The sequence below is a fragment of the Protopterus annectens genome, chromosome 7.part0 (genome assembly GCF_019279795.1).
Source record: "Protopterus annectens isolate FY-2018-M chromosome 7.part0, PAN1.0, whole genome shotgun sequence".
Taxonomy (NCBI): Eukaryota; Metazoa; Chordata; order Ceratodontiformes; family Protopteridae; genus Protopterus; species Protopterus annectens.
In genome coordinates, this window is record NC_056739.1 from 1,056,675,763 (window position 1) to 1,056,700,931 (window position 25,169).

Consider the following 25,169-nt stretch of genomic DNA (forward strand, 5'->3'; position numbering starts at 1 on the left):
TCTATTCAAACAGAAACTTTAAGATCATAAACAGAAGAGCTGCCAAAGTGATACTTCATCTCTGAAAAACGTACACAAGACTGCATAACACAAGATTGCACAGAGAGCCCGAAACTTGTAATGTCTTCAAGAAATGGTGGTCTTCAAGAAATGGTGGTGACTGAAAATAACATTTCACAACACAAATTGTACTTTGTACATGTACTGCTCAGATTAGACCATGGCATGGCCAATAAAGTCACAAACTAGGAGGTTTCAAATGTACAGTTCTTCTGAAAAGCACATACACATTTGTGTAGATGACATCAGGATTTTGAATGGTAGATGTAGTAGATAAGTACACAGCAATAGGGGAACCTTTCGTTTCTTGGTAGAAGTTTATCTTGTGGGTTTAATTGACAGAGTTGGAACAGAGAGAGGAGATTTTTTTTTATTTTTCTCTGAGCCTTTGCGACCTTATATATACACGTACAGACACACGTGTGCGCATGTCTGTATATATGTATATGTGTGTGTGTGTGTGTGTGTGTGTGTGTGTGTGTGGATATACATATAAACATACATGCATATACATACATGTGTGTATGTATATATTTGTATATATACATGCATGCACATTTTATGTAGTTATAATGTATGTGTATAATGTATTCTGTCTTTTATTATATTAATACTAATACATCAGGAATGTTTATTGGAACTTCTCCCATATGTTTTTAAGTTTATTTTTGTTGTGTTAGACCTCTAATGCTCAATGTATGCTGTTTGTCATTTCACAGAGTGAATTTGAAGTTGCCATTCTACAAATCTCCACTAGTACTTACTTCGTCACTTACACAACACTATTATCCTTTTTGAAGACTTCACCCCTTCTGAACCCTAATAAGGGGTGAGATTTCAATATAAGGACCCACAAAAAAAACATATATAGGTGTGTGTGTATATATGTGTGTATATATATATATATATATATATATATATATATATATATATATATATATATATATATAAACACACACACACACACACACACACACACACACACACACACACACACACACACACACACACACACACACACACACACATATAGTACATACAGTGTAGAAAGATTATATACAGCACAGTACGATAGTCTGAGTAGAAGATACCTATCCAGACTTCATCAGCCTTTGTAAACTAATATAGCTTAAAAGGTTGCAGTTCTGAGAGTTAGACCTATTATGGGAGACCACAGTATGAACAGAAACATTTTCTTTTTTTATGTCTGCATTTATGACCGGTCTCCAACTAAGATTGGACGCACCATTATGTATCCCTGTTCTTTCATCATAAGACTAACTCCATTCTTGTGTACTTATCTGTGACTAGTGCCTCTGCTAGTACTCACAAAGGGGAACGTGCATGCTCATTCCTTTTTGAAGGCTTGAAACTTTTTTCCCCCTTTTTTGATCCTGGACCCCCCTACCAGCCATCAGATAAAATATAGTGCACAAAACAAGTCTTCCGTGCATGCACACTACTGTACACACTCAGTCTAAGTGTCAGTGTGTCTGGTTGTTGTTGTTGTCTTTCAGCTTATCCCGGTTAGGGGTTGCCGGAGTGGATCACCGGTCCACTCATGATTGGAAGTGGAGTTTTACAGTGCTGTTGCCAGCCCAATGCCCAATCTTCACAGAAGGTACACACACACACACACACACACACACACACACACACACACACACACACACACACACACACACACACACACACACACACACCTACCTACCGGCATGTCTTTGAAGTCCAATCGACCATGGGTAGGACATGCCGACTCTGCACAGAAGGCACTCAAGCCAAGAATCGAACTGCAGAACCTCTTGCTGTGAGGTGACATTGCTAACTGCTGCACTACCATGGCCTACTACAACTTGCATATTCTCCTCAGTCACGGTCTTCAACACTCCAGCAGGGGGCAGTGCTGTAAGTCTAATTCTATCTCCCGAGATGAGAGAGCTGGTGATGATCACTAGAACTTGGTACATTTGGTGAAGCTCTTCAAACTCTAATCCCTGGTGGCAGCTTTAGGAGCATACCCTTATATTAGCAAGCCAGTCCAAGTTTTAAGAGCCTAAGTAAAGGAGTAGCAATCATAAAAGACTGGATATGGTACGGTAACAAATTTAAATGCATATCAAGTATAATATGAATGTTATACTGATTACATTACTTCATAGGTGATTTCATAGGTTCATACTAGGCTAAGTGCCCTTGTGGGCCACTTTAAGCCTAGCCAAATACCCCAAGTGAGAATCAAACCCTGCATCTTGCGTCTGTAAGGTAAACACCTTAACCATTATGCCAACCTCCAACCCTGGTTGGGTGGGAGGTTGGCATAATGGTTACAGGACTGCCCCCCTATTTACATTAACAGTTATGAATTTGTGAGGCTGCCTTCATAAAAATGATTAGTAAGTCAGATGAAAACTTACCTTTATTCCAATGACAATGTTGCTTATTTATGATTGTTGAGAAAAAAATCTAAAAATCTACAATTGATTAAAGCACTTGAAGATTAAATCTTTTATCTATGCTATTTTCAGGGATCAACATACTGTATTTAATATAGACTGTCTTAAATATAATAACATTTAAACAAGCAAGACCACATACAGTAGTAATGTATGAAGTCGGTACCAAGCAAGGACACCAAGCAGTGAATCTCCATTAAGTAGAAAATATATGGATTTATTCTATTTAGTATGCAAAGAGAACACAGCCTTAGGCTAAGGTCTTCCATGTTACCACATGGCAGACTTATAATATTGGTCATGATATCTGTAGTCGTATAGAATTTGAAGTCTGAAGATATAAAAAATAAATCTGCCTTACTGTTCCTGGTCGAGGAAATGGGATCTTTCCTGTGTAAGGTAACCATTTATAATCAGGACCTTCCTTGTGAGCAAAGTGCCCTTTGAATGCTGTGACAATGTCTTCCATTCTATATACACAGACAGCAGAAGCGTTGAGAATATTACTGGAAAAAAAGAAAAATTGTCAATTTTTTTTGCATAATACTTTTAATTACTTTTCAAATTAAAAAAAAAATAATTACAGACGTCAAATTTCTGATATTACTATTTACATTAACAGTTATGAATTTGTGAGGCTGCCTTCATAAATATGATTAGTAAGTCAGATGAAAACTTACCTTTATTCCAATGACAATGTTGCTTATTTATGATTGTTGAGAAAAAAATCTAAAAATGTACAATTGATTAAAGCACTTCATAATAATGGGGGGGGAGAGGATATCTCATCCATGGGTACATTTATCTATGGTTTGTCATGAATGAATTAATGTTCCAGACCAATGGAGTAGTGGAATGACCTTAATGAAGTTTAGTATGTTAGGGGATGGGGAGGCAGTCCTGAATTAATACAGATTAAGTGAGGATCTAGTATGTTAGGGGATGGGGAGGCAATCTTGAACGAATATGGATAAGTGAGGATCTAGAACATATCTCTCAAATATACCAAATTCCTCAGTATTTCCTGTTTTGGGGGGTGAAATAATAAGGTGCCACACATTTCCAAGTGGCCCCTTCAAATTTTGATTTTATATTTTGTTTTATTTACTTGTTTTAGCTACCGCTGACATCATCACACACTGTCGGCATACCCTGCAATGGCATCAATGTGCATGGGCATGCATGATAATTTCAGCATCCTGAGTATTTGATTACATGTTGGAGTGACTCGGATGGCGTTAGAGCTTAAAAATTAAAACAAAATCAAATCGGACGTCACATGTGTTTGGGCTGTTGGACCTTGAGAACATGGACTTGTATGAGCTCACATTTACTGCTTGGGACTTGGGTTATACCTATATGGGTAGTGACAAAACGGTAATACTCCATGTGCTGGATGAAAATGACAATGCACCAATGTCCTTAATAGCAGTTATGAGGTACAGGTATCAGAGGAGGATGCCTCTCCAGGAATTGGGGTTCTGGAGATTTCTGCTTATGACATGGATGAAGGACTTAATTCCATTTCCATTATCTGCTATAGTATTAATGAGCCCAAGTTTGAGAAGCAGGTGTACAATTCCAGCATTTTGGAACATGTAGCCATCAGAGAGTGTTTTTTACAAGTAAGTGCAAATCTTCCTGGGCACTGCCTCATTCCAGTTTAGGTGTGAACACAGTTGTAACTAGAAAATGAAGGATCTTGTGAAAACCACTGACATAATATTACACTGCAAATAATACTTTAATTATTTGGGAGGAAGTTCATATTCTTAAATTATTAAGTAGACGAAAGCTCTTACATTTATTTTATTTTATTTTGGTTCATATAATAAAATAAGTTGTTTAATAGAGCTTGCAACATCCTCTCTCTGGTCGTAACTTTGTTTATTTGAAAGTGTTTATTTGGGAGTAAACTAGCATTGACCATGAATGTTCCATTGATATGATATGTGTTCTTTTAATATCTTTTTCCAAAATTGTTTTAGCATTAATGGTGCTCAGACATGATTGCTTTAAATGTAAAGTGTATTTCAATTGTTATGTTTTTATGATTGGTAAACATGGAAAAGCAGCATGGCTTAACATTCCTTACAGTGGTTTTTCGTGTCTTGTGTCTGTGAAAACATCAGATCAGGAGGACAACTTCAAAATGTTGTGTGTGTGTGTGTGTGTGTGTGTGTGTGTGTGTGTGTGTGTGTGTGTGTGTGTGTGTGTGTGGTGTATTCAGAAAATTGTGTGACATGGTAAACCAAGCCTGAAAATAGGAACGTAGTAAGTCCAGATAGGTATGTACCTCCAGAATGGGTACAGTTGAGAGGTGTGGCAGGGTGGAGGACTACATATGAAAGCTGAAATGGTCATGTCAGGCAGATTGAATTAGATTTGAATGGTGGCATTATGCACTTTGTCACAGAATCTCTAGTAGGAAATGAAGCAGGGTACCAGAGGAGATTATAGAACTTGGGGCATCAATGTCTGTCTTTAAGTTACCATTGGATAGAATGGAATAAAACTGGCAATGATAGGTGGGAAACTGCAAAGGGATGTTAAGTGTCATTGTGGCCTGTTTCTCCTGGTGTAACTGAGTCCTGCTCTTGACGGTAGGTTGGCTGTTGATTGTTAACATACTGATGTAGTTCATGTATGAATATTTTTCCATTTAACATTGTCCTCTTGTTGCACGCAGGCTGATAACAGACCAATTTCATTCAATCACTATTTTAAAGAGAAGTTCAGTGAATCAAAATATGAAGTAAAAATAAAGGAATCATGTTTCTGGGATAAAGACTGGTCCTAGGATGAAGGATTCAGGTTTCCCACCGCCCCTTAGATCCTAACATGTTTGATGCATTGCTTGTTATTAATGTTGTCCATGCTGACTCCCATGCTCTTTGCCTTTTTGAAGTCTGATTTCTAACATTGTAACAAATGGTGATATGTGCAGTGATACTATGATTACTTAATGATACAAACGTTTTTGCAATGTGTTTTTTCATTAATCTTCAGATATATGATTTCAAATTACATTTCAAAGGCAGTGTAGTGTGTAGGTTGTTACAAAGATTTGTAATGAAAAACTCCTTGGTTATCATGATCTTAATTTTAGTGATCATAGAAGGACAGTCAGACTATGTCTTTAGGTAACCATTACCCTGCCTGCCAAAAATATTTTTGTGAGAGTAGGGTTACTGACTCCTGTCTTTCATTACAATGCAGCCCCCCCCCCCCACCATGACACTCACTAGTATTGTTGTCCAGCTTCTCTTTATTGGCAGCTGCTACCTCAAGCTTTATGAAGAAAATTAGTTTTTGGAATGCTCCATTGCTTGAAGTGGAGGTCACGAATCTGATTAGATGCCTACCTAGGTGGGGCATGCACTTAAATAACTTTGATATAGTTTACAATTGAACTACCCAAGGGGATATTCCATTTGTGAAAAAGAGCCCTGGTACATTGTGCAATGTTTACAGCACAGCACATTTACACAGGTGCAGAATATAGCAGACTGGAAGAGTAGTTCACCGCATCCATATAAATACAGGTCCCTGTTTGTCTATTTAGAAGCATTCTGATGTAGCTGGTTTACTTAGCGTGTGAACTAGTGATGATGATGAGGGTGTGTGTTTATTTAGAATTCAGTGACATGGGCCACACTGGTATGCATGTGTTTTGCACCTGTCCTCATGATGCACAGTATTCTTTGCATGGAAGTCCCAGGTAGTGCATTGGTGCTTCCCAGGTGTACTCTGTTACTGTAGTAATGAGTACATGAAAATGAGTGCAGCAGTTAATTTTATTTTTGTAACAGAAAATTGCACTTTAATTTTATACAAGTTCAAATATAAAACACTATTGCTCTGATTATATTTTCTGTTATTTAATATTTTGCCTGTTTTTCAGTTTGTGTTGAATGCTATTATCCCTCAATTCCATCACAGTGGGTGGGGTTACATAATTATCCATGAAAATTTTATGTTAATCAACATCCAGATATTTGGCCAGTTGTACCTACTTTTCATGGGCCTTTGTCCAGATTTTAGATTATCCCAAGTTGAGAGGTATGATCTAGAATGTTTGATGAAGATCTAGAATGTTAGCTGGAGTAACTTAAGATATGGAGGCTAAGAGGTCCTTTTAGAATGATAAGCAGATTTTTTTGTCCTTTCTTATTGCTATTAATCTTTCCATAAAAATTGAAAGTTTTAGTCTTGCCATCATCAACCTGCAACAATACTGCACTGCACAACTGATTGTATAACACTAGTACAGATATTTTTCTTGATTCTCTGCCCAAATGTTTAGCTAACATCATCACCCCCACTAGCCTCACCCCAGTTTATTTATAGGCTAACTAGATAAATTAAATACAGAAATATGGATTTTGGCTCAGTGAGTTGGTGACTCATGACGCAAATACTTACTTTCATTGTGAAATATGATGACAGCTTCCAGGGAAAATTTTACACTGCTAAGATGGCAGTGAAATAAATTAGCTCTATGGATGCAAAAGATGCCTCACTGACAACTCATTTACTGATCCAAACTGTAATGCATTAAGTCATAAGAAATAATCTTAGGTCAAAATTAACAATTTCTAAATAAGCAAAGTTTTTTATATTAAACCGAATTAGTATATAAGAAAAATTAATAAAGTTTGCAGAAAAATGATTCAGGTGGATGGAGATTTTAGATATATGGTACTTCCACTAGACTGTCAACATGCAGTGCTGTGCAAGGAATCATCTTGTTACTATTTAAAATATTCATTAGTATATCATCATGCATGAAATTATAGACAGTCTAATCTGTCTGGTGATGAGAAGGCTTTGTTGTTGACAAGAGCGATGGAATCCTGATTACATCCAGGAAGAACTGGGTTTGAGTCCTAGCTTGGGAATAGAAGAGCCAGCCAAACAAGTAGAAAAGCTGATGACTGAAATGATCTCTTCCTTTCTGGGGGAACATGTTGGTGGAGCCCCACTATGAGTGCCATCCGAGGGAAGGCCGGATACTTAATCTCCTCCAACTTGGGACCCAGATAATACAAGTACACTGGGAACTTCACATGCCACAATTACAACTTTCCAGTGTGTTTTTTTCAGCTTATAGAGCTTAGGAAACTGCATAACAGTGGCAGTGCTGGCCTTATGGGACTGGGTTGCACACCCTGCAAAGAATTACTAAATGTACAGGAACAGAATACACCTGCATATGGTCTACAGCACACTCTGAGAAGAGGAATTAGAAGAAGGGAAAATGAGTCAGTAGGATAAAATTCTAAAAATATGACTTTATTGTAAAGTAACTGTGCTAGAGAAATATGGTTTACATGTTTAGAAAGATAGATGATGGTGGAAATCTGAATAGCAATGAATTTTGGAACATTTTCTCAATATGGCTTGCAGACTAACAGAACAAATAATATTGCTTCTTGATTTACCACCTTTCACCTTAGAAAATGAAACAATGTCAGCTGTCTTCTAATGCTTATTGTACATGTGTGAAAGCCAAGGTGCTGTAACAAACAACCAAAAAGGGATCCACTATTTCATTTAGTTGTAACTAGATGTAGCTATTTTAAAGCCATCTGACTTTAACTTGAGCACACTTCTTTCTGAATGGAAGGAGGTTGGTCTGAAACTGAGCAAGGAATACCTCTGACAGAGGAATTATGCATTATCACACACACACACACACGTTAATGAGTACCTAAACCTGCTCCATTTTATGGCTGCTTGACCTTTTTTATGTATGCAAAAACTTTTCTGTAGTCTGACTTTAGCCATATTAACTCACCTATCACCTACAATAAGTGTACACCTTTCTGAGTAAATAGACAACACAAGCATAGTTCCCACTTTCTGCCTCTTAATTTTAGTTATCCTACTAATTTTCTTACAACCTTAAATATCGAGGGGGGAATCATAAAGATTACCACAAAATACAGACTGCATCTACACGTAGAGTAATCTTTCTGAGTGAAGAGACAGCACAAAAAATGTGGCAGGGATATTCTTGAATACAGATTGTGTACACTTACTGTACACATTCATGAATCCGGCCCTCTTTCTTTTTAAGGATTCTTATCTTTGTTACTGTGCACCTATACCCTGTATTTTCTGCAGGACTTGATGTAGCTCTTTAGGTTTTAAGCAGTTTTTAATTTTTTACAAGCTTTCTAACATCTTAGATCTAATCTTGCTATGACAATAACTTGTAAAGGATATCACATACTTTATTCTGTGCCCTTCTTAATATTACCTTTAAGTTGTAACCACAGAGAACTAGCCACTTGTGGGTCCTGTCATGTAAGTCCTTAAGTAGGCTGGGTGATCCGTAGTCATTTCACTGTCCTTTTTTCCATAAACCCACACGGTACCTTTCGTAGTATGAGTGAGTGCAGAATGGAGACACAGTCTTTCTGGACTGATTTGCTTGCAGTACACAGCTATTGCTTCCCCACTGAGTAGAAATACATATATAATAATACACTAGTAGTATTTCTTATTCATAAAAAAATATGGTCCAGTATGTAATTGATCTTGCTATGGGTGCTGGCCATTAGATCATTAGTTTCTTGAAGAAATATAACCCAAGCAGTTATATCCAGTGTTAAAAATATCAAAATAGTTGATCATTTGCTTTTTTTTTTTTGGTCTGACTACTAAAGTCAGTAAACATATGTCAAGTTCTAACATATATTAAGTCCTATTTAAAAATAATCATTTTGAGGAATGGGTCACTTTAAAAAAGTGACATTTATTTTGTTCACGGTATTTGTTTTTATTAGGTGGAAGTTTCTGAGGTATTTATATCATATGTGTCAGAAGAAACATAAGGATTTAAAATAAAGCTGGTGCTAGATTTTGGCATGCCATATATGTTCTCTTTATTGGATTTAATTATTTTGACTCCTTGTTTGTCCTAGTGATCGCATTTGTTTTACTATAAATTTTAATACATTTCTTTCTGTAGAGTACAAGCCCAATTTACTGATTGCATTTTGAAGGGCTTGCCCATCAAACCATTTACCTGTCTTTCCCATCCTTTCTAGCAATTTACTCAGGGAGAAAAAAAATCAGAACTAGATAAAGTGCTCTAAATCAAGGTTAACCTATGCTTGGAAGAAACTTAATGATGCATTTTAGAAGTGATACCCCAGACAATACAATTCACAGTCCAGGTTAGAATGGATAAAGCCAAGAAATACTACCTTAAGTGGCCACATACCAGCCCAGGTTTCTTTATAAGGATGCCATATTAAGGACTACTCCTGTGTGGTTTGAAAGGACCACAGTGCAAGAACTGTTAGTGAACACCACGGTCATTGGTTGTCCACAAATATTCAACTGATTATCCACTCTCAGAAGCTTGTCAGTTTGACTAGAGTACAAAACTCTGAAGATTTTGAATCAAAACCACTAATTTATAATTACTTGTCATGCTTTCTGCATAAGTACAGAATGGCAGTAGAATTGAGCCAGTAGTCTGTCTGAAAATACACACAAACGCACACACCCACCCACACATCTACCCATATCATTGCTTAGAAGTTACTTTGTGTGACAAAGGATCAAGTGCATTCAGACCACAGGTTTGAAACAATTAGCGCCAATCTTTTTTATGGTCTTTGTCCCACTTGCCAGCTATCAGTACCTCCATCAATTAGCCCATTTGCTCTCCATCACAAGGGCAAGGGTTGATCAGGAGGGCCAGTCACTTAGCCATTTGGGGTGATTCAAAAGTTTTTCTTAGCATTAGCTTTCCCAGTAGACATATGGCTTGCAGAGGTGAATGGAGACATGCAATGAGCTATCTACACTGGTTGTCCTTCACTTCTGCGGAGGACATTTCCAGCAAGAAGCCCCACCCCCCCACCTCAAATAAGGAAGGTAGTTTCCCTGTTTTCCACTGGAGGAATCACATTCCCCTGTGTACTCTGAGTGCACTTCCCACCCTCTGGGAGAGAAGAGTGGGACACACTCCATCAGTCCTCTGTCTCTCTCTGTTACCCAGCATAGCTCTGTCAGTGCCAGCATAGCTAACCAAACCCTGGGTGCCTGGATCATAGTACTTTCTCCATAACTCTGTACCATTGAGCCAGGCAGTTTGTGCAGAATTTTAGAAAGAAAATATTTTTCACTTCAATACACAGTGTCTACAGGGATACCATTTTCACTGACCTCTGCAACTGAACCTTTAACTACCATGTAGTTAGGATATCAAGAAGCAATTGAAAGGCCAGCTACAGAAACTGGACTCTAACAATTATTATAAGACTTATGGGTCTTTGAGGTCCACATTCCTTTCCAAGCTTATGTTGCAGGAATACCTGAGGAAGCCTCCAGTCTTAAGGCAGAACTCTGATGGCTAGTGAAGATCTGAAATAGTGAGCCACAAGCTCAGCTTATATAACGGCTAGTCCTTCAAGAGCAGTGGATGGATTCTATCCAGATTACTTTTTTATGACTGTTGAGGTCTTCATGCTAGATTTCTAGGATAGATTACTCTTTAGAAGTCCATCAGTTCGGGTAAATGTAAATGATGATCCCACTTTGGCATCCCTAATGTACAAACAATGAACTACTAGGTCTGGGAGCATATTAGTCTGACTTGGTATTACACCTCAACATTGCTTCTCCAGAAACAGAATATCTATGCTTTCTCTAATGTGCAGACTTTATAACTGTAATGATAAATATTCTTTATCTGTTGAAAAATAGAAAGTTTAATAGGATTCATGACATTTTGATTAATAATACTTATGCCTGAGAGACTTCTAATATAGCCACACACTTATCAACAGCTTAACTTCAGCTCTGCCACTGTAAAAAAGAATCTGAGAGATAAGGGCTAGGAACTTTGCCAATTTTAGTAAATTCAGTTACTGACTAATAAGTACATTGCCTGGATATCAGCAAAGAAGAAACTAAGAACCAGAAAAAAAATCAACTAGGAAAGAATCCTGCAGCTGTTCAGCAAAAATCAGTTCAGGCTCCTGTTTTGGTGCAAGACAATGCTTCCAGTATTCCAGGGGAAAAAATAAGTCAAATGTGCTCAGAGCTAAAATAAATGAAACATTGAAGGAGTATATCAACTCAAATAACAAAAGGCTGGAAAATTGGAAGAAGCTTTAAATAGATGCTCAGATGAAACTGTACAAATCAAAGGCTGAAATGAAGAAAAGTCTGTCTGAGTATGAGACTGCTTGTGATGATGTGTGGTACTGCCAGCTATGTCAGGAGGAGTAGGGCAGTGGATGTGTAACATATGCCAGTATAGCTAGCTGGAGTGTTGTAAAGAATTATATGTCATTTGTATATCAAACTGATTTGTACAGGTGCTTGTGTTGAAAATGTATTTGTAGAGTTGCTTGTGTTAAAAAAAGTACAAACAGTGGGTCCTGATAGACAGAAAAGAAATGCACCTGTATTGTAACTGTTGAAATGAATATATTGCAACAGAGGATACTTTAAGAAAAGAGGTTTATCTTAGTCCAGCTAAATTTGAAAAATAACCTTAAATGAAATTACTTGGTATAAGCCACAAAGATTGTATCTTACAGGTATGAATGCAGCCAGCGATGCAATGTCTGGGAAACAAGGAATAACAATCCTGCTGTATTGTCCTTAGTGGTGAACTAATTGCTACCCTGGAAGGGTGGAAGTGTTGAAATTGTTTTATAGTTTCCAGATGGTGTAACACATCTTGGAAAAGCTTTATGTGTGTGCATTGTGACACATATGCACAAGATTCTGGCTCAGCTTCTAGTAAAGGGGTAGTGTGGGAACCACAAAGTCAGGTGACCAGATGTGATGTCATTCTGTAATCCAGCACTGAACTGATGCTTTAATATTAGATGAGACTGAAGTCTCAGGTTAGTCTGTTTGTGAGAGCTGGCAAGATAGACCACTGACCCATATCATTTAGCCTTGCTCTATTAAGTAAGTAGGAAACAGTAATTCTTTAGATCAGTCAGGAAAATATAGTGAGATTAGTTAAGTATTGTTGTTCTGTATCTGTGTGAATCCTTTCATCTGTGTTATTTTTAATATTTCCTGTAACTGAAACTTTGGTATTTATTGTAAATAGATATTCAGTATTTTCATGTTTTTTATTACTTATTATTAAATATATTTAAACTTTTCATTATCGCTGGTCTTTTAAGGAAATATTTAACCTTTGAGAGTACTTACATTTATTTAGTGACACTGTGGCATCATGCTCCTGAAAGTCTTGCTGTTTGGTCATTACCATTGGTATTAGTATTAATTTCAATCAGTATAATTGGATACCCTGTTAAGAGGCTTAGAATAGGTGGCAGTGGAAGTACCTTATAGTCTGGGCAGAGGTAGAAGAGTGGGTAATATTGGGCAGCATTTCCCAGGTGTGTATGTGTGTGTATGTGTGTGTGTGTGTGTGTGTGTGTGTGTGTGTGTGTGTGTGTGTGTGTGTGTGTGTGTGTGTGTGTGTGAAAATCAAATCTCAAAAAGTGGGTGTATCAGCTGCTTGGAACAGTGACACAGAGCTTCTCAGTGGTCAGTGTGGATTCTTATTTGGGGCCTGGAGACAGAGAGAGAGAGAGAGAGTCCAGCTCCAGGACTGGAGTGTGTTCCCTGTGTGCCCTTAAGGGAAATTGTGCTTGGTGCACAGAGCTGCATCTGAAAATACTGTGTGTATCCATTTTTGTTCTAAGTGAACATTCCCCACTAGTGTCAGTAGTGAGGATTGAGGCTCCTTGATTACTGGCTCAGAGGAGGGACATCACACTGCTCAAGAAGAGATGTTCCAAAAATGGTAGAACTAGCGGGCAGAGCACATAGATTCATAGGTTCATAGGGGTTTACTAGGCTAACAACCACAAGGGCCTTTTTAAACCTAGCTATGCATCCCAAATCTCTAACAAGTTCTGATACCCTTGATAAGTGTAAAAAGAGGCTTGGGAAATTAAACATTTACAAAAAAGGGGCCTGGGAGATGAACCATTTACAGGTTGCCTGTGTCCATTAGACACACAGGTGCCAAACCAGGGATGAATTTCCTGTTCCCCATCCATTTGGCCTTGTTGCACTTCAATTGGGTTAGGGAGGAACTCTGCTTCACACAGATGGAGAACCTGTTCCAGAGAAGGGGTAATCTCTGAGATACATACCTGTCTCTCCAGCAGGTTCCAGTACTTCTGGGTGACCTAGTTCAAGAAGGTGAACCTATAAGCTCTTCTACCTCTTTTAACCATCAGGCTGTGATGGTCACTCTGAACTTAAAAGGATGCCTACTCTTACATTCCATCCACGTGGATCAAAGATACTTTCCTAGATTTGTGGCAGGGCTATCACTAAAAATTTCCTTTCCTGCTCTTTGGTTTGATTACTGTTCTCAAAATATTTACACAGGACCTGGTTCCAGTGACTGTCCACTGATGAACATAGAAGTAAAAATCTACCCTTACATGACTGACTATTTCAATTATCCACTCAGCAGAAGCCAGATTTTGTCCTAAACTTCACCCTGGAGTATGTTTTCAACATAGGCATCCCTACAAATCTCCTTGGGTTAATTTTCAATCCTTCTAGGTTGATGATCTTTCTGAGGCTACGAATGGACTCCACACTGCATAAGACTTTCAACCTCAGGAAAAAGAAGAATTTGTGGCACTCAGTTTCCTAGAGATATCTAACTAAATGTTGGTCACAGCAAAAGAATATGTGTGGATCCTAGGATACATGGCTGGCAAATTTTTCTTAGTGATATTATCATGGCTGAATATGAAAAACTACAGTGAAATCTACAAGATGGTTGGAATCAGTGGATTCAGTACATTCAGCACATTCAGCTGTTAGAACACATGACTTAGCTCCTTCCTTTTATGAGACAGGAGCTATCATGAAGGATCTTTCAGAGGTAAGTCAGTTAAAGGGTACCCTTCAAGCTGCTATGCAATCAGACCCTGACCATGGATGTTTCAGACTTACCTTGTAGAGTTCATTAAAGACTCATCAAATTTATGGCAAGTGGATCGACAGTATGAAGAAGAAACACACCAATGTCAAAGATATGACAGAAGTGATCTTACCTTGAAATCTATATAGAAACCGGTGATACTGTACTTACTCAAAGATAAGACCATAGTTAGTGTGGCACACAACTATCGAAGGGGCATACATTTCTACATTTTTGTAAGCTCATGAGGAAGGTAAAGTATGCAGCTCTACAGTAAGGGATGACCTCTTTTCATTCCATCCCATCAGGAATCCTTGTGGACCTCTTGAGCAGGTCAGAGTAAATATACATGAGTGGATGTTGGACTAGGACAGTTTTCTGCATTAATGCACAAGTGGGGTGTCACATAAATAGTCATTTTTGTTTTCCAAGTCAGCAGACAGACGGGAAAATTGTGCTCAAGAGCACTTCATAGGGAAGCTTGCACTGGCAGATGCCTTTTCTGTGGGGTCCATTTCTGTATGCTTGCCAACAATCCTCTTGAGCATAATGGTAATCCTGAAGTTAAAGGAGGCAAGGATAACACACAGATCATTCCCTTTTGGGCAAGACAGGATCACTTCTCCCTAGTAATAGATTTACTTACAGAGAAAATGTGTGTATTGCTTCAGCATATAGGACTCTTAGCAGAAAAAGGTATCCTTGATACATATCATATTAGTAATAACTTGGGGCCTGAAAGCCCGCAGCCCGGGAGGAGTCTGCCAGTGGAGGCCAAGAAAAAAGTAATACACTAATACAATAAAAACATAACACTAATATATTACAACAATTATTCACAATACTTATTATTCCATAAAACACAACAAGTTCACAAACAACAATCAAAGATGAGGTACATTAGGCAGAATACATAAGAAAATCTATTTTTTTCTTTGTTATAATTTTAAATGAAGAAAATAAATGGAAGGAAGAAAAGAAAAATGAAAAATGAGAATGGGAATGAATTTAGAGGAAGGAGGAGAGAGAGAAGAAAAAAAAAGTTAAGAGAAGAAGAGAGGAGAAGAGAGCAGAAGAGAAGACAGCAGGAAAAAGAGATAAGTAGACTAAAATGAGAAGACCAGAAGAAAAAAGAAAAAAGATCAAAAGGAGAAAAAAGATAGAAAGCAAGAGAAGCAGGGCAGAGGAAGAACTAAGAAAGAGGGTGTTTGGTCAGGGGGGAGAGAGGAAAGAGGAGGAGGGAGGGGAAGGGAGGAGGATGAAGAAAGAAGGAGGTAGGGGAAAGAGGGTAAATAGGAAAAAGAATAGAAGAACAAGGGGGTCTAGGAGGTTTACAATTTATTTTTAAAGGTGGAATGGAAAAGGAATGAAGAAGGATGAACTGTTCATAACAGCTGTAGTAGAAGGGAAGAAGGAAGATTTTTTTAGTTAGTGTAAGAAAGTAGAGTAAAGGAGGGGGAGGGGTCGCTTTGGTCTGTACACAGATGAGATTTTGGTGGCTAGATCTTAGGCCTTGGAGGAGGATATAAGGTCAGGCTATTGGATATGCAGGGGCAAGCAGTAGTTAAAAATTAGTTTGTGTGCAGTAGTAGTAGTTTGGAGGGAATCGAGAGTTGAGGGGTTCTTAGCCATTGAGTCACGGAGGCAGATGCAATGGTGAGTTGAGTGGGGGGGGGGAGTAAGCACGGATTTTAATAGTAGTAGCAGCAGCTAGTTTTTTGGGAGATAGAAGTGGTGAGATTATAGATAGAATAGGGCATACATACAGCAGTAGAGAAAGGAGGTCGGGCGTGAGAGTTTGTTTTGTAGATGGAGTAAGAAAGTTAGCATTTCTATAGAGCAATAAGTAATATTCAATTAGTAATATTCTTTCTTGCAGCTTGGCTGATTTGACTCTATTACCCTCTAAGCACCCTTTCTCTAGAATGTGCTTAATATCATGAGGGAATCTAGGGCCAAACTGTGAACAAATTTTATTTAGTTTGTTATGAGTAATTTTCTCTCCGGTAGCAATGGAGGAATCAGGACATCAGTGTAGTCCCAGTAGATCTGATCTTATAATATCTGGAAGAGCTGTTTACTTCAGTACTAGCATAGGACTCATTAAAGGTGTATCTGTCTGCTGTTTCTGCATATATTCCCTTGGATCCTTATCTTTTCCTCAAGACTACTAGTTAACTAAACAGTCCTAAAGTGGGTGTTACATCTAAACCTCCTGTGAACATGGGGTCATGTTCTATCCTTAAAAAGCTGACTTAAACCCCACTTGACATAGCAGCTACAATGCCTCTAAAATTCCTGACACAGAAGATAGCTCTACAACTTGCAGCAACCTCAGGCAGAAGGATATCAGAGTTGCATGCCCTAATCTGCAATGAATCATTTTGATTTTCCACATATAGGGCCTATCTATATGGATACCCTACCTTTATGCCCAAGTAGTTACAGAGATTTACTTGAATCAGTTGAATAATTACAAGTTTTCTTCCAGACTATTAAAATAAATGTGAATTAATTTTCTATTCCTTAGTTGTTTGCAGGCAGCTGAGAAACTATCGGGAAAGGGTTAAGAGATTAGAATTATTAACCAACTATTTATCTCTTATTCGGCAAAGAAAGAGTAAAAAAACAGTATCTAAGCAGACTACAAACTGCAACAAAATGGCAGGAAATCTGTATCAGCATAGTTATCTCTCACAGTAAGAGCACATTAGATTATAACTGATTTAAATTGTATCAATCAGTCAACTGCAGTTTAAGTAACTGCCATTTCAGCAAAAATGCTTTGCTGAAAGCGCTTATATCAATAGTGAAAAAATTCCTTTTTCTGCATTCTTACATGACTGTGGATTAGTTATATTTAAATTCCAAAGGGAGGTACAAAGTGGCTTGTCCCTCTGCATAAATAATTTACTCCATGTTTCACCAATAGTACTTTTGGTGAAACATTTTCAGATTTTTTTTTTGCTTTCAGGGGAAAGAGCTGTTTATCTATTAACATGATTCCAGGTGATCAGTGGCACTCCTGTGTCAACAAACTTCAATGGGTAAATAAGCTCTTAGTGGTGTGTGGTCCTCTGTGCACATCTTTTCTAAACACTAAGGGTTGTCCATCATGTCTAAGAGCAGGGCAGGCTAGTCAGTACCATTCTACAGGGAATCCTGCAGCTTTCCCCGGACAAGAATCATGGCTGCCTTCAAAATTGTAACTCTTAACTAGAGTAGCAGCAGTGATTTATATGATATTCATAAGACATATGTGTGTTATCAGCTTACTATAGTAGTACATGTTCAGTTATGATTACTTTTGCAGTCAGGGTTTTTTTCCCTCCTTCACCCTAATTCCTTTCCTTCTCTGGGGCATCTGAGGTTTCGGGTAGGTTTCCAAATCTCCTTCATCTTCCTTGCACTACACCCTTCTAGGAGGTCTCTAGTTTTCTCAGGTCAGAGTTGTCTTAGTATAGCTGAAGTTTTGCATGGTCTTCTGTCCAAACAGTCCAGCATGAAATAAGAATGCTGTAATTTACCCTCCCTTAACCAGGCATTATTTTAAGTCCAGAGGTAACTTCAGGTGTCTGATGGCTAGCCTATGGACAAGAAAGAAGCAAAAATAGTGCAGATGCACATCACATCTATATATATGAAAAATGCACTGATGCCCCAGCATGCAGGTGTACATCTGGGAAAAGACAAGAGTGCACAGTTCTGATATTCAGGGTAGACACTGGGCCTTTCTTTTTTTCTGTCTTTCGGCTTTTCCCGGTTAGGGGTCGCCACAGCAAACTCCGGTCTGCTAATGATTGGTAGTTGATTTTTACGTGCCGAGTTATCAGCCCTGATGCACAACCTTCAATGAAGGTACGCCCATTCACGCATGTCTCCACGCAGTAGACGCTCTAGCTGAGAATTGAACCGGACAGCGTGTTACTGTGAGGCGACAACGCTACAGTAGCACCACCACCGCGGTGATGAAAGCCCTAAGTACTGAGATGGCTGCAACAAGGTCTATGCTTATAAACCTATTATTATTTTAAGTTTCTAACATAAGTGTATTTCATTGTGCTTTATCATCTAGAATTGGGGCATTTAGCATCTTTATCATTACTGACTTATGGAGAGCAATTTTAGTTGTTAACTGATGACAAAATTATGGGTAACTCATGGTACTGGACTTCTGGGCTTCAAAACTCCAAAAGTAAAACCCTCTTCATTTATTTTTAATTTATGTTTTCTCTCCTCTACTTCTCTCTTGTTAATGATCATGCAGCTTTTACACGAGCTATATATTGGTTCTGTCTCTTCACCATTAGGCACCTAGCATTATTTCTTATTCTGTTCATTCTAAAGGCTTTACCCTTACTCAAGGTATAGTACTACATGTAAAATGATATTCCTTTGTACCACTTATATAAATGCAGTATATGACTCATCATTTATGTGTATGGCATTCTCCTTATATATTTCGCTACTGCTACAGTTTATTGCATAAGTGATTGCTATTCCGCAGTACATGCTTTTTAATTTTTATCCCTCACTCAGGCAGATGTTGAAATTGGTCCAGATGGATCAGTGCTCTTCTTGGGTAAACAAACTAAACAAAAATAACTCTCCCTGGTTAAACAAACTAAACATAAGTAAATATATACATACATACAAGCATACATACACACAGACACACACACACAGACACACACACGCGCGCACACACACACACACACACACACACACACACACACACACACACACACACACACACACACACACACACACACACAAATAAGCAAACAGACAAATAAATACATGAATAATGAAAAATAGTCATTATTCCCGTTATGAGACCAGACACAATATGGAATCCAATCTCCCTTTAAGAAAAGGCAGCTGACTTATCAGAGTTATATTTAACAATCCATATTTTTTATAAGTAAACCCCATTCAGGAAATAAGTTAATTATGCCTTATTACATGTCCTCCTGCTGTTTCAGGTAAGTATTCTAATGACACTGCAATTGAAACTGTCTGGGTTTATTGCTGCTTAGGCAATGTTATATTTACTCATTGTTGCCATATCTTTGTGTTTTTTTTTCTTACATTTTCCTATGTATTTGTTATATTTTGTTGCCAACATCATCTATACTGTTTTACTGTCCTCACGTAAATGGTACTGTTCCACACTCAGTGTACTAATGCATTCTGAACTTTTGATTATATTTGTACTTGCATAACTGTGATTGTTATTGCTTCCATATAGGTTCTTAGATTCATAGGTAGGTACAAGGCTATCAGCCCAAGGGCCTAAGTAACATATGTAAAACTAGAGATTTTCTGCTGAACCAGAGAAACTGGAGGGAATAGACTATATTAATTACAAATAAGTAAATGGACTGGTATTCCACAGCAGGATTTGTTAACTGAAAGGGCACTTTATGTGTATGCTCCAAAATTGGGCATAAGAAAGACCTGTATTAGTAATAATGTAAACTTACCAGCATTTGATCCTGACAAATCTGTGGCAGAAGGACTAAGTATTAAAAGCACAAGGCAGTAGAGCATCTGTGGAAAAGGTTTAAAGTGGAACAAAGTTAATAGAACACTAAATGTAATGAAAAGTTTTCTTTTAGTAATAAATGTTCAGCATGACTTTAGGAGCCTGCAGCTGAGGGCTACATCTTTATTATTATTTTTCCATTGAAACAAGCTGATTACAAGGCTATAAAGAGCTAAAACACTGTTATTTTAGGCTAAAATTTAGTTTTCTGAAGGCATGCATTTTGTTTTTTCAGATCTGGGGGAATGAGGATAAAACAAGAACAAATAGCAATTAGTGTGTAACTAGAAGCACAGGCAGTAACATATATCTTAGCATGGATCATCTTAACTTTAGGTCATATAATGCCTGTGTATGCAGCTATCTGTTTTGAGACAATTGTTCCTATTAGGAGGATTAAACTTCATTATTTGAAGATGTATATAATTTTGTGCTTCTATTAAATTAATAATTTATGTGGGTATGTTTGGTTTTTAGTTTGAGGGTTTTCTTTAAAACAAAAAGTATTGTAAAATGTGAAACATGTTCAAATGGAGAGGGCTAAGAACAAGTCTATATCACATCAACTTGGCAAACATCAGTGGGTGCATGTATCACAAAAGCTGGAAACTACATATTTAAAAAAATCGTTCATATATAACAGGTAGGAATAATCTCTTATAATGGTGACGCTTTCCATATTGTCTTGGAATGTGAATAGTCTCAGGTATAGACAAAAAGGAAAGAATACTAAATTATATTAAGAAATGTTGATTACAAATAGTAATGTACAGAAGACACATTTGGACAGAACTGAGAACGTGAATTTGATAAAGAAAGGATTTCAGGGTGGATAGTCAGCAGAGTATAAGGGACAAATGAAAAGGAGTACTTATACTAATTGCTAGTGGAGTTCCAATAGTGATAGAAGAGGGAAAAAAGAGAGACTGTTAGATTTGTGGTAGCAAGAGGCAAGGGAAGGGGATTCCATTGGCATGTGCATATTTCAACCTACAATTGCTATTATGGAGCTTAAAATTGGCATAAATAATCAACTTTTAGCATAGAATATTACAGGTAGGGAATATAATTTGATTTGCAGCAGTGTGGATGTACTGGGGGGCTAGAATGGAAAATATAACAACACAGTGTATTTTTCTGAAGAAATTTATGAAAATATTTGATACTGAAGGCATGAATTCAGTAGTAGGAAATCTGAGAGAATTTACATACTAGTCTGCAAGGTACAATAACTGAGACAGACTAGATAGAAATATTTCACAGGAACATGTGCATTTAACTGAGAGCTTTGACACGTCCAAAAAGTATTTCAGATCATGGGCCAATAATAACCAAGATAAAATGAAGGGTAATGAAGTAAAAATGAGACACTGGTCCTTTCCCATAGAACTGCTAAAAAAAAGAATTTAAGAATGGGAAATTATTTGGGAGTTATTAGGGAAGATAGAAAGTTATTCAGAAGTTATAGCTACTGAGTGTGATAAAATGAAAGTGGAGTTTAAAAACAGGGTAAAAATAAAAGAAAGAGATATAGTTAAGAAGTAATAAGAATTATTAAGATGAGCTGACAAACATTAAAGAATTGCAGAAAAAGGGGAATCTCACAGAACAAGAAGAGGAGCAAGTGAAGACTGCTAAAGAGAAAATACGGGAGTACATGGATAATATGCTTGAGTTTAGAAAGATTGCTGCTAAGTAACTATTTTTTTAACAACTCCAGAGCACAAAACTTTTAGCACAATGACTTAGGCAACAGAAAGTAGAAAGGGTTGTTACCAAACTTAGGGAGCCAATAACAAGAAAAAAAAAACAGAGATCCTGTAGAGGTATTAGAGATACTGCAGAAATTTGATGAAAATTTGTATAAAGCAGAGAAATGTAGAAATCAAGAAAAAGCAGACATGGAACTATTTATGGAAGACTTAAATATGTCAAGGTTAAAGTAGATGAGGCTCAATTAACAACTAAGATGGGAGGAGATGAGGTACAAACGGTGATGTATAACCAATCTTTCTAAGCAATCTGCAGGAAAGTCTCCAGGAATAGATGGTATTCCAGTAGAAGTTTGGAAGCTAAGATACAAGAAAGCAATAAAGATCTGAAATGTTTTGTTTAAGAGTATTTTAAAAGGACAAGAAGAATTGACATCCTGTAAAAGAGATGTAGTAGCTGTAATACCTAAAGATAGTAAGGACCAATCAGCTTCAGCTTCATATAGGACCAGTTCAATTTTAAACCATGATTATAAAGTGTTTGTTTACAGTGGCTAAAAGAATGACAAAGGCGTTGCCAAAATTGATAGATATGGATCAGTATGATTTTGTGGAGGGGCGGCAAACATTTACGAACATTTCCAGAATGGTGATGATCCAGGGGGAGGCCAAATTTAAGAAAATACTTTTGATGGTGGGTCTTGATGCAGAGAAAGCATTTGATAGAGTAAGCTGGGATATTATGAGCAGGGCAGTAGAAGCACTTCAATTCCCTGATACAATAACAAAGTTAATTAGGAAGATGTATGATGGATTGGAGGAAAAAAATTAAACTGGGAGGGTTTCTGTCTGATAAGTTGTCCTAACAGAGAAACCAGGCAGGGGTGTCCTCTTTTTCCTTTGTTATTTGAGTTATGTTTAGAACAGTTGGCAAAGAAAATGAGGGACTCAAAAATTCAAGGATGAAATTGCTATGGTAATCAAGAAAAGTTAGCTTTATTTGCAGATGACATTATCCGGTATATAATGAAAGCAGAAAAACACATCTCATTGTTGCGGAACATTCTAAGATGGTTTCAAAGTTTTTTTTTGGGGGGGGGGTATAAAATGAAGGTAAAACAAAGGTTCTGGCTGTAAACTATGTACCCACACATGAATTAGTCCAGCCATACACATGTTTATGGGGACATGACAAAATAAAGTATTTAGGAGTATGGGTTAAAAAGGATTTTGTTATGGCAGCTAAGGATATGTGTGAAGGGGATAAACAAAAGACAGTGAGAAACTGGAAGCTTTTGTCTATGGATATGGATAGCAAGATAAAAGCAGTAAAATGTTTTTAGTTCCTTTAGCTTTGTACACAGATCAGGCATGCTTTTATTAAGCAAAGGAGAAGCTGTGGATAGCAATTAATAAAGAGTTGAAGGATGTTATCTGGGAGGGGAAGAGGGCAAGAGTCAAGTGGAATAAACTGATCATTCCAGTAGAACAATGTGGTTTAGGATTACTTGATCTGAAGGGGATATTTTAGAGCTACCCATTCAAGGCTCTTAACGAACACAAGAAGAAAGCTACAATTCCAAGGTGAAAGGGATGATGACAAAGCATTGGAGAAATTCAAGAAATAAGGAGACAGCATGATTTTGGATGCAGATCCTTAAAGTGAATAATAGTCATACAGAATATTATATTCATAAAGTGGAAGAAAATATTCTAACAAGCCAACATGGGAATGGAGAAAGGAGATTCTGTCAGTTGGGATGACTGCAATTAGAGGTCTACAGAACAGGCAAGAGGGGCTGGAATTTAAAGGATAAAATTGGCAAAGGACCCAAGGTATTGGGAACAAATACTTTAAGAGGGAAAGGTAATAGAATGTGTAGAGGCCAAGACTTCTGGACTGCAGGCTAGAAACTGCCTTCTGTCCCAAGAATTGATTTTTGAAGAACAGGCAAAGATAAAGGGAGAGGGGAATCCTAAGTGAAATACCCGCACTGGTTGAGTTTTTAGTTTAACTTAGAATGGAAGCTGCTGTTAAAAAAAGGATAATTTGTAGGGCATATAAAATATTGTGCAATAACTATAGGAATCAATTAGGGGAGGTTAGAAGAAATTGGGAAAAGAGATTTGATAAGCAATTCACAAAAAAATAATGGGAGGACATATGTATGGCTCCCAAATATGTAACAAATTCTAGAAGATTTAGGATTTTTCTTTGGAAATGTTTGCACATGTATTTTTATACCCCAAGCAGATGCCAAATAATTTTTCCTCAGGTAGGTGGCAAATGTTGGAGGTGTGCTGGAGAAGAAAGAAGAACTTGAGAACATATGTTCTGGTAGTGTAATAAGTTAGCTGACTTTAAAAATTCCCTACAGTGTGCTCTGTCAGAAATACTGAGCGATTAAATGGGTAAAACTAAGGAAATTATTTCCTGAGCCGGAATTGCATAGACATAATAAGATTTTGTTAAGTTTAATTCTGGTGGCTGCCAAAAAAAGCAGTTACTAGAAATTGGAAATCAATGTCTAAATCAACCATATTTGAAGTAGTGACTATTGTAACAGAGATAAAATAACTGGATGTGGGATGTTTAGAAAAGGGTAGGAGCAAATTCATACATATTAAGAAGGGTTGTGGTCTGCACTCTTGTGGCAGGACAGGTAGCTTACATCCTTCTAAGTTGGGAGTTGCTGATTGAAGACTTAGTGTCTGTTATTCTAAAAGTGTCTTAGTTCTGGTTTAAGCACTTGGGCTTCAGGCCAGTTATTTTACACTAAGAAGGTTTGTGGTCTGCACTCTTGTGGGAGGAGATGGTAGATTCTGCCCTTCTGAGCTGGGAATTTGAAATTGGTGTGCCTTGTTTGCTGTAGCATAGACTAGATTCAGACTTGCTGAATCTAGCTTTGTTTGTATAGCTTGAACACTAATCTAGGCCAGCTTTTTTTGGAGAAGGTTTCTCTGCACCCTAGTGGCAGGAGTTTAAAGTTAGAACTTGTCTGATTGATGACTGCTGGAATGGGGCTCAGTTTTTAGCTTTTTTATTGGTTAATTGGTTAATTTGTTTAAATCAGTTTGCTCGTTTGCTACTGTTATATTAAAAAATGCACTTTATTCATGTACGTTTACTGTATTTGTGTTTCTTCCTACTTCATTACTTTATTTTGCTTTTGCTGCCTTTTCTTAAAAGTACTCAGTTGCATTTATTCTGCTGCATTTATTACTGCTTGTTAGTAGCCTGATTAAATCATAACTGCTATTTTAAGCCTTTTGGTTTAAGCACTTGGACTTCAGGCCAGTTGCTTTACATTAAGGTTTGTAGTCTGCTCTCTTGTGGCAGGACAAGTAGCTTGCATCCTTCTAAGTTGGGAGTTGCTGATTGAAGGCTTAGTGACTGTTATTCTAAAAGTGTCTTAGTTCTGGTTTAAGCACTTGGGCTTCAGACCAGTTAT

At 37.5% G+C, this 25,169-nt stretch overlaps 1 protein-coding gene across 1 annotated transcript in view; it reads right to left on the reverse strand.

Annotated features, from left to right (window-relative positions):
- The window catches only part of LOC122806852 (semaphorin-3A-like), a 1,149,356-nt gene that overhangs the window by 162,903 nt on the left and 961,284 nt on the right, over positions 1–25,169 (reverse strand). Inside the window, exon 10 of the mRNA XM_044077612.1 lies at positions 2,875–3,019. Within this exon, the coding sequence (XP_043933547.1) occupies positions 2,875–3,019 (145 nt within the window). The remainder of the gene's footprint in view (positions 1–2,874; positions 3,020–25,169) is intronic.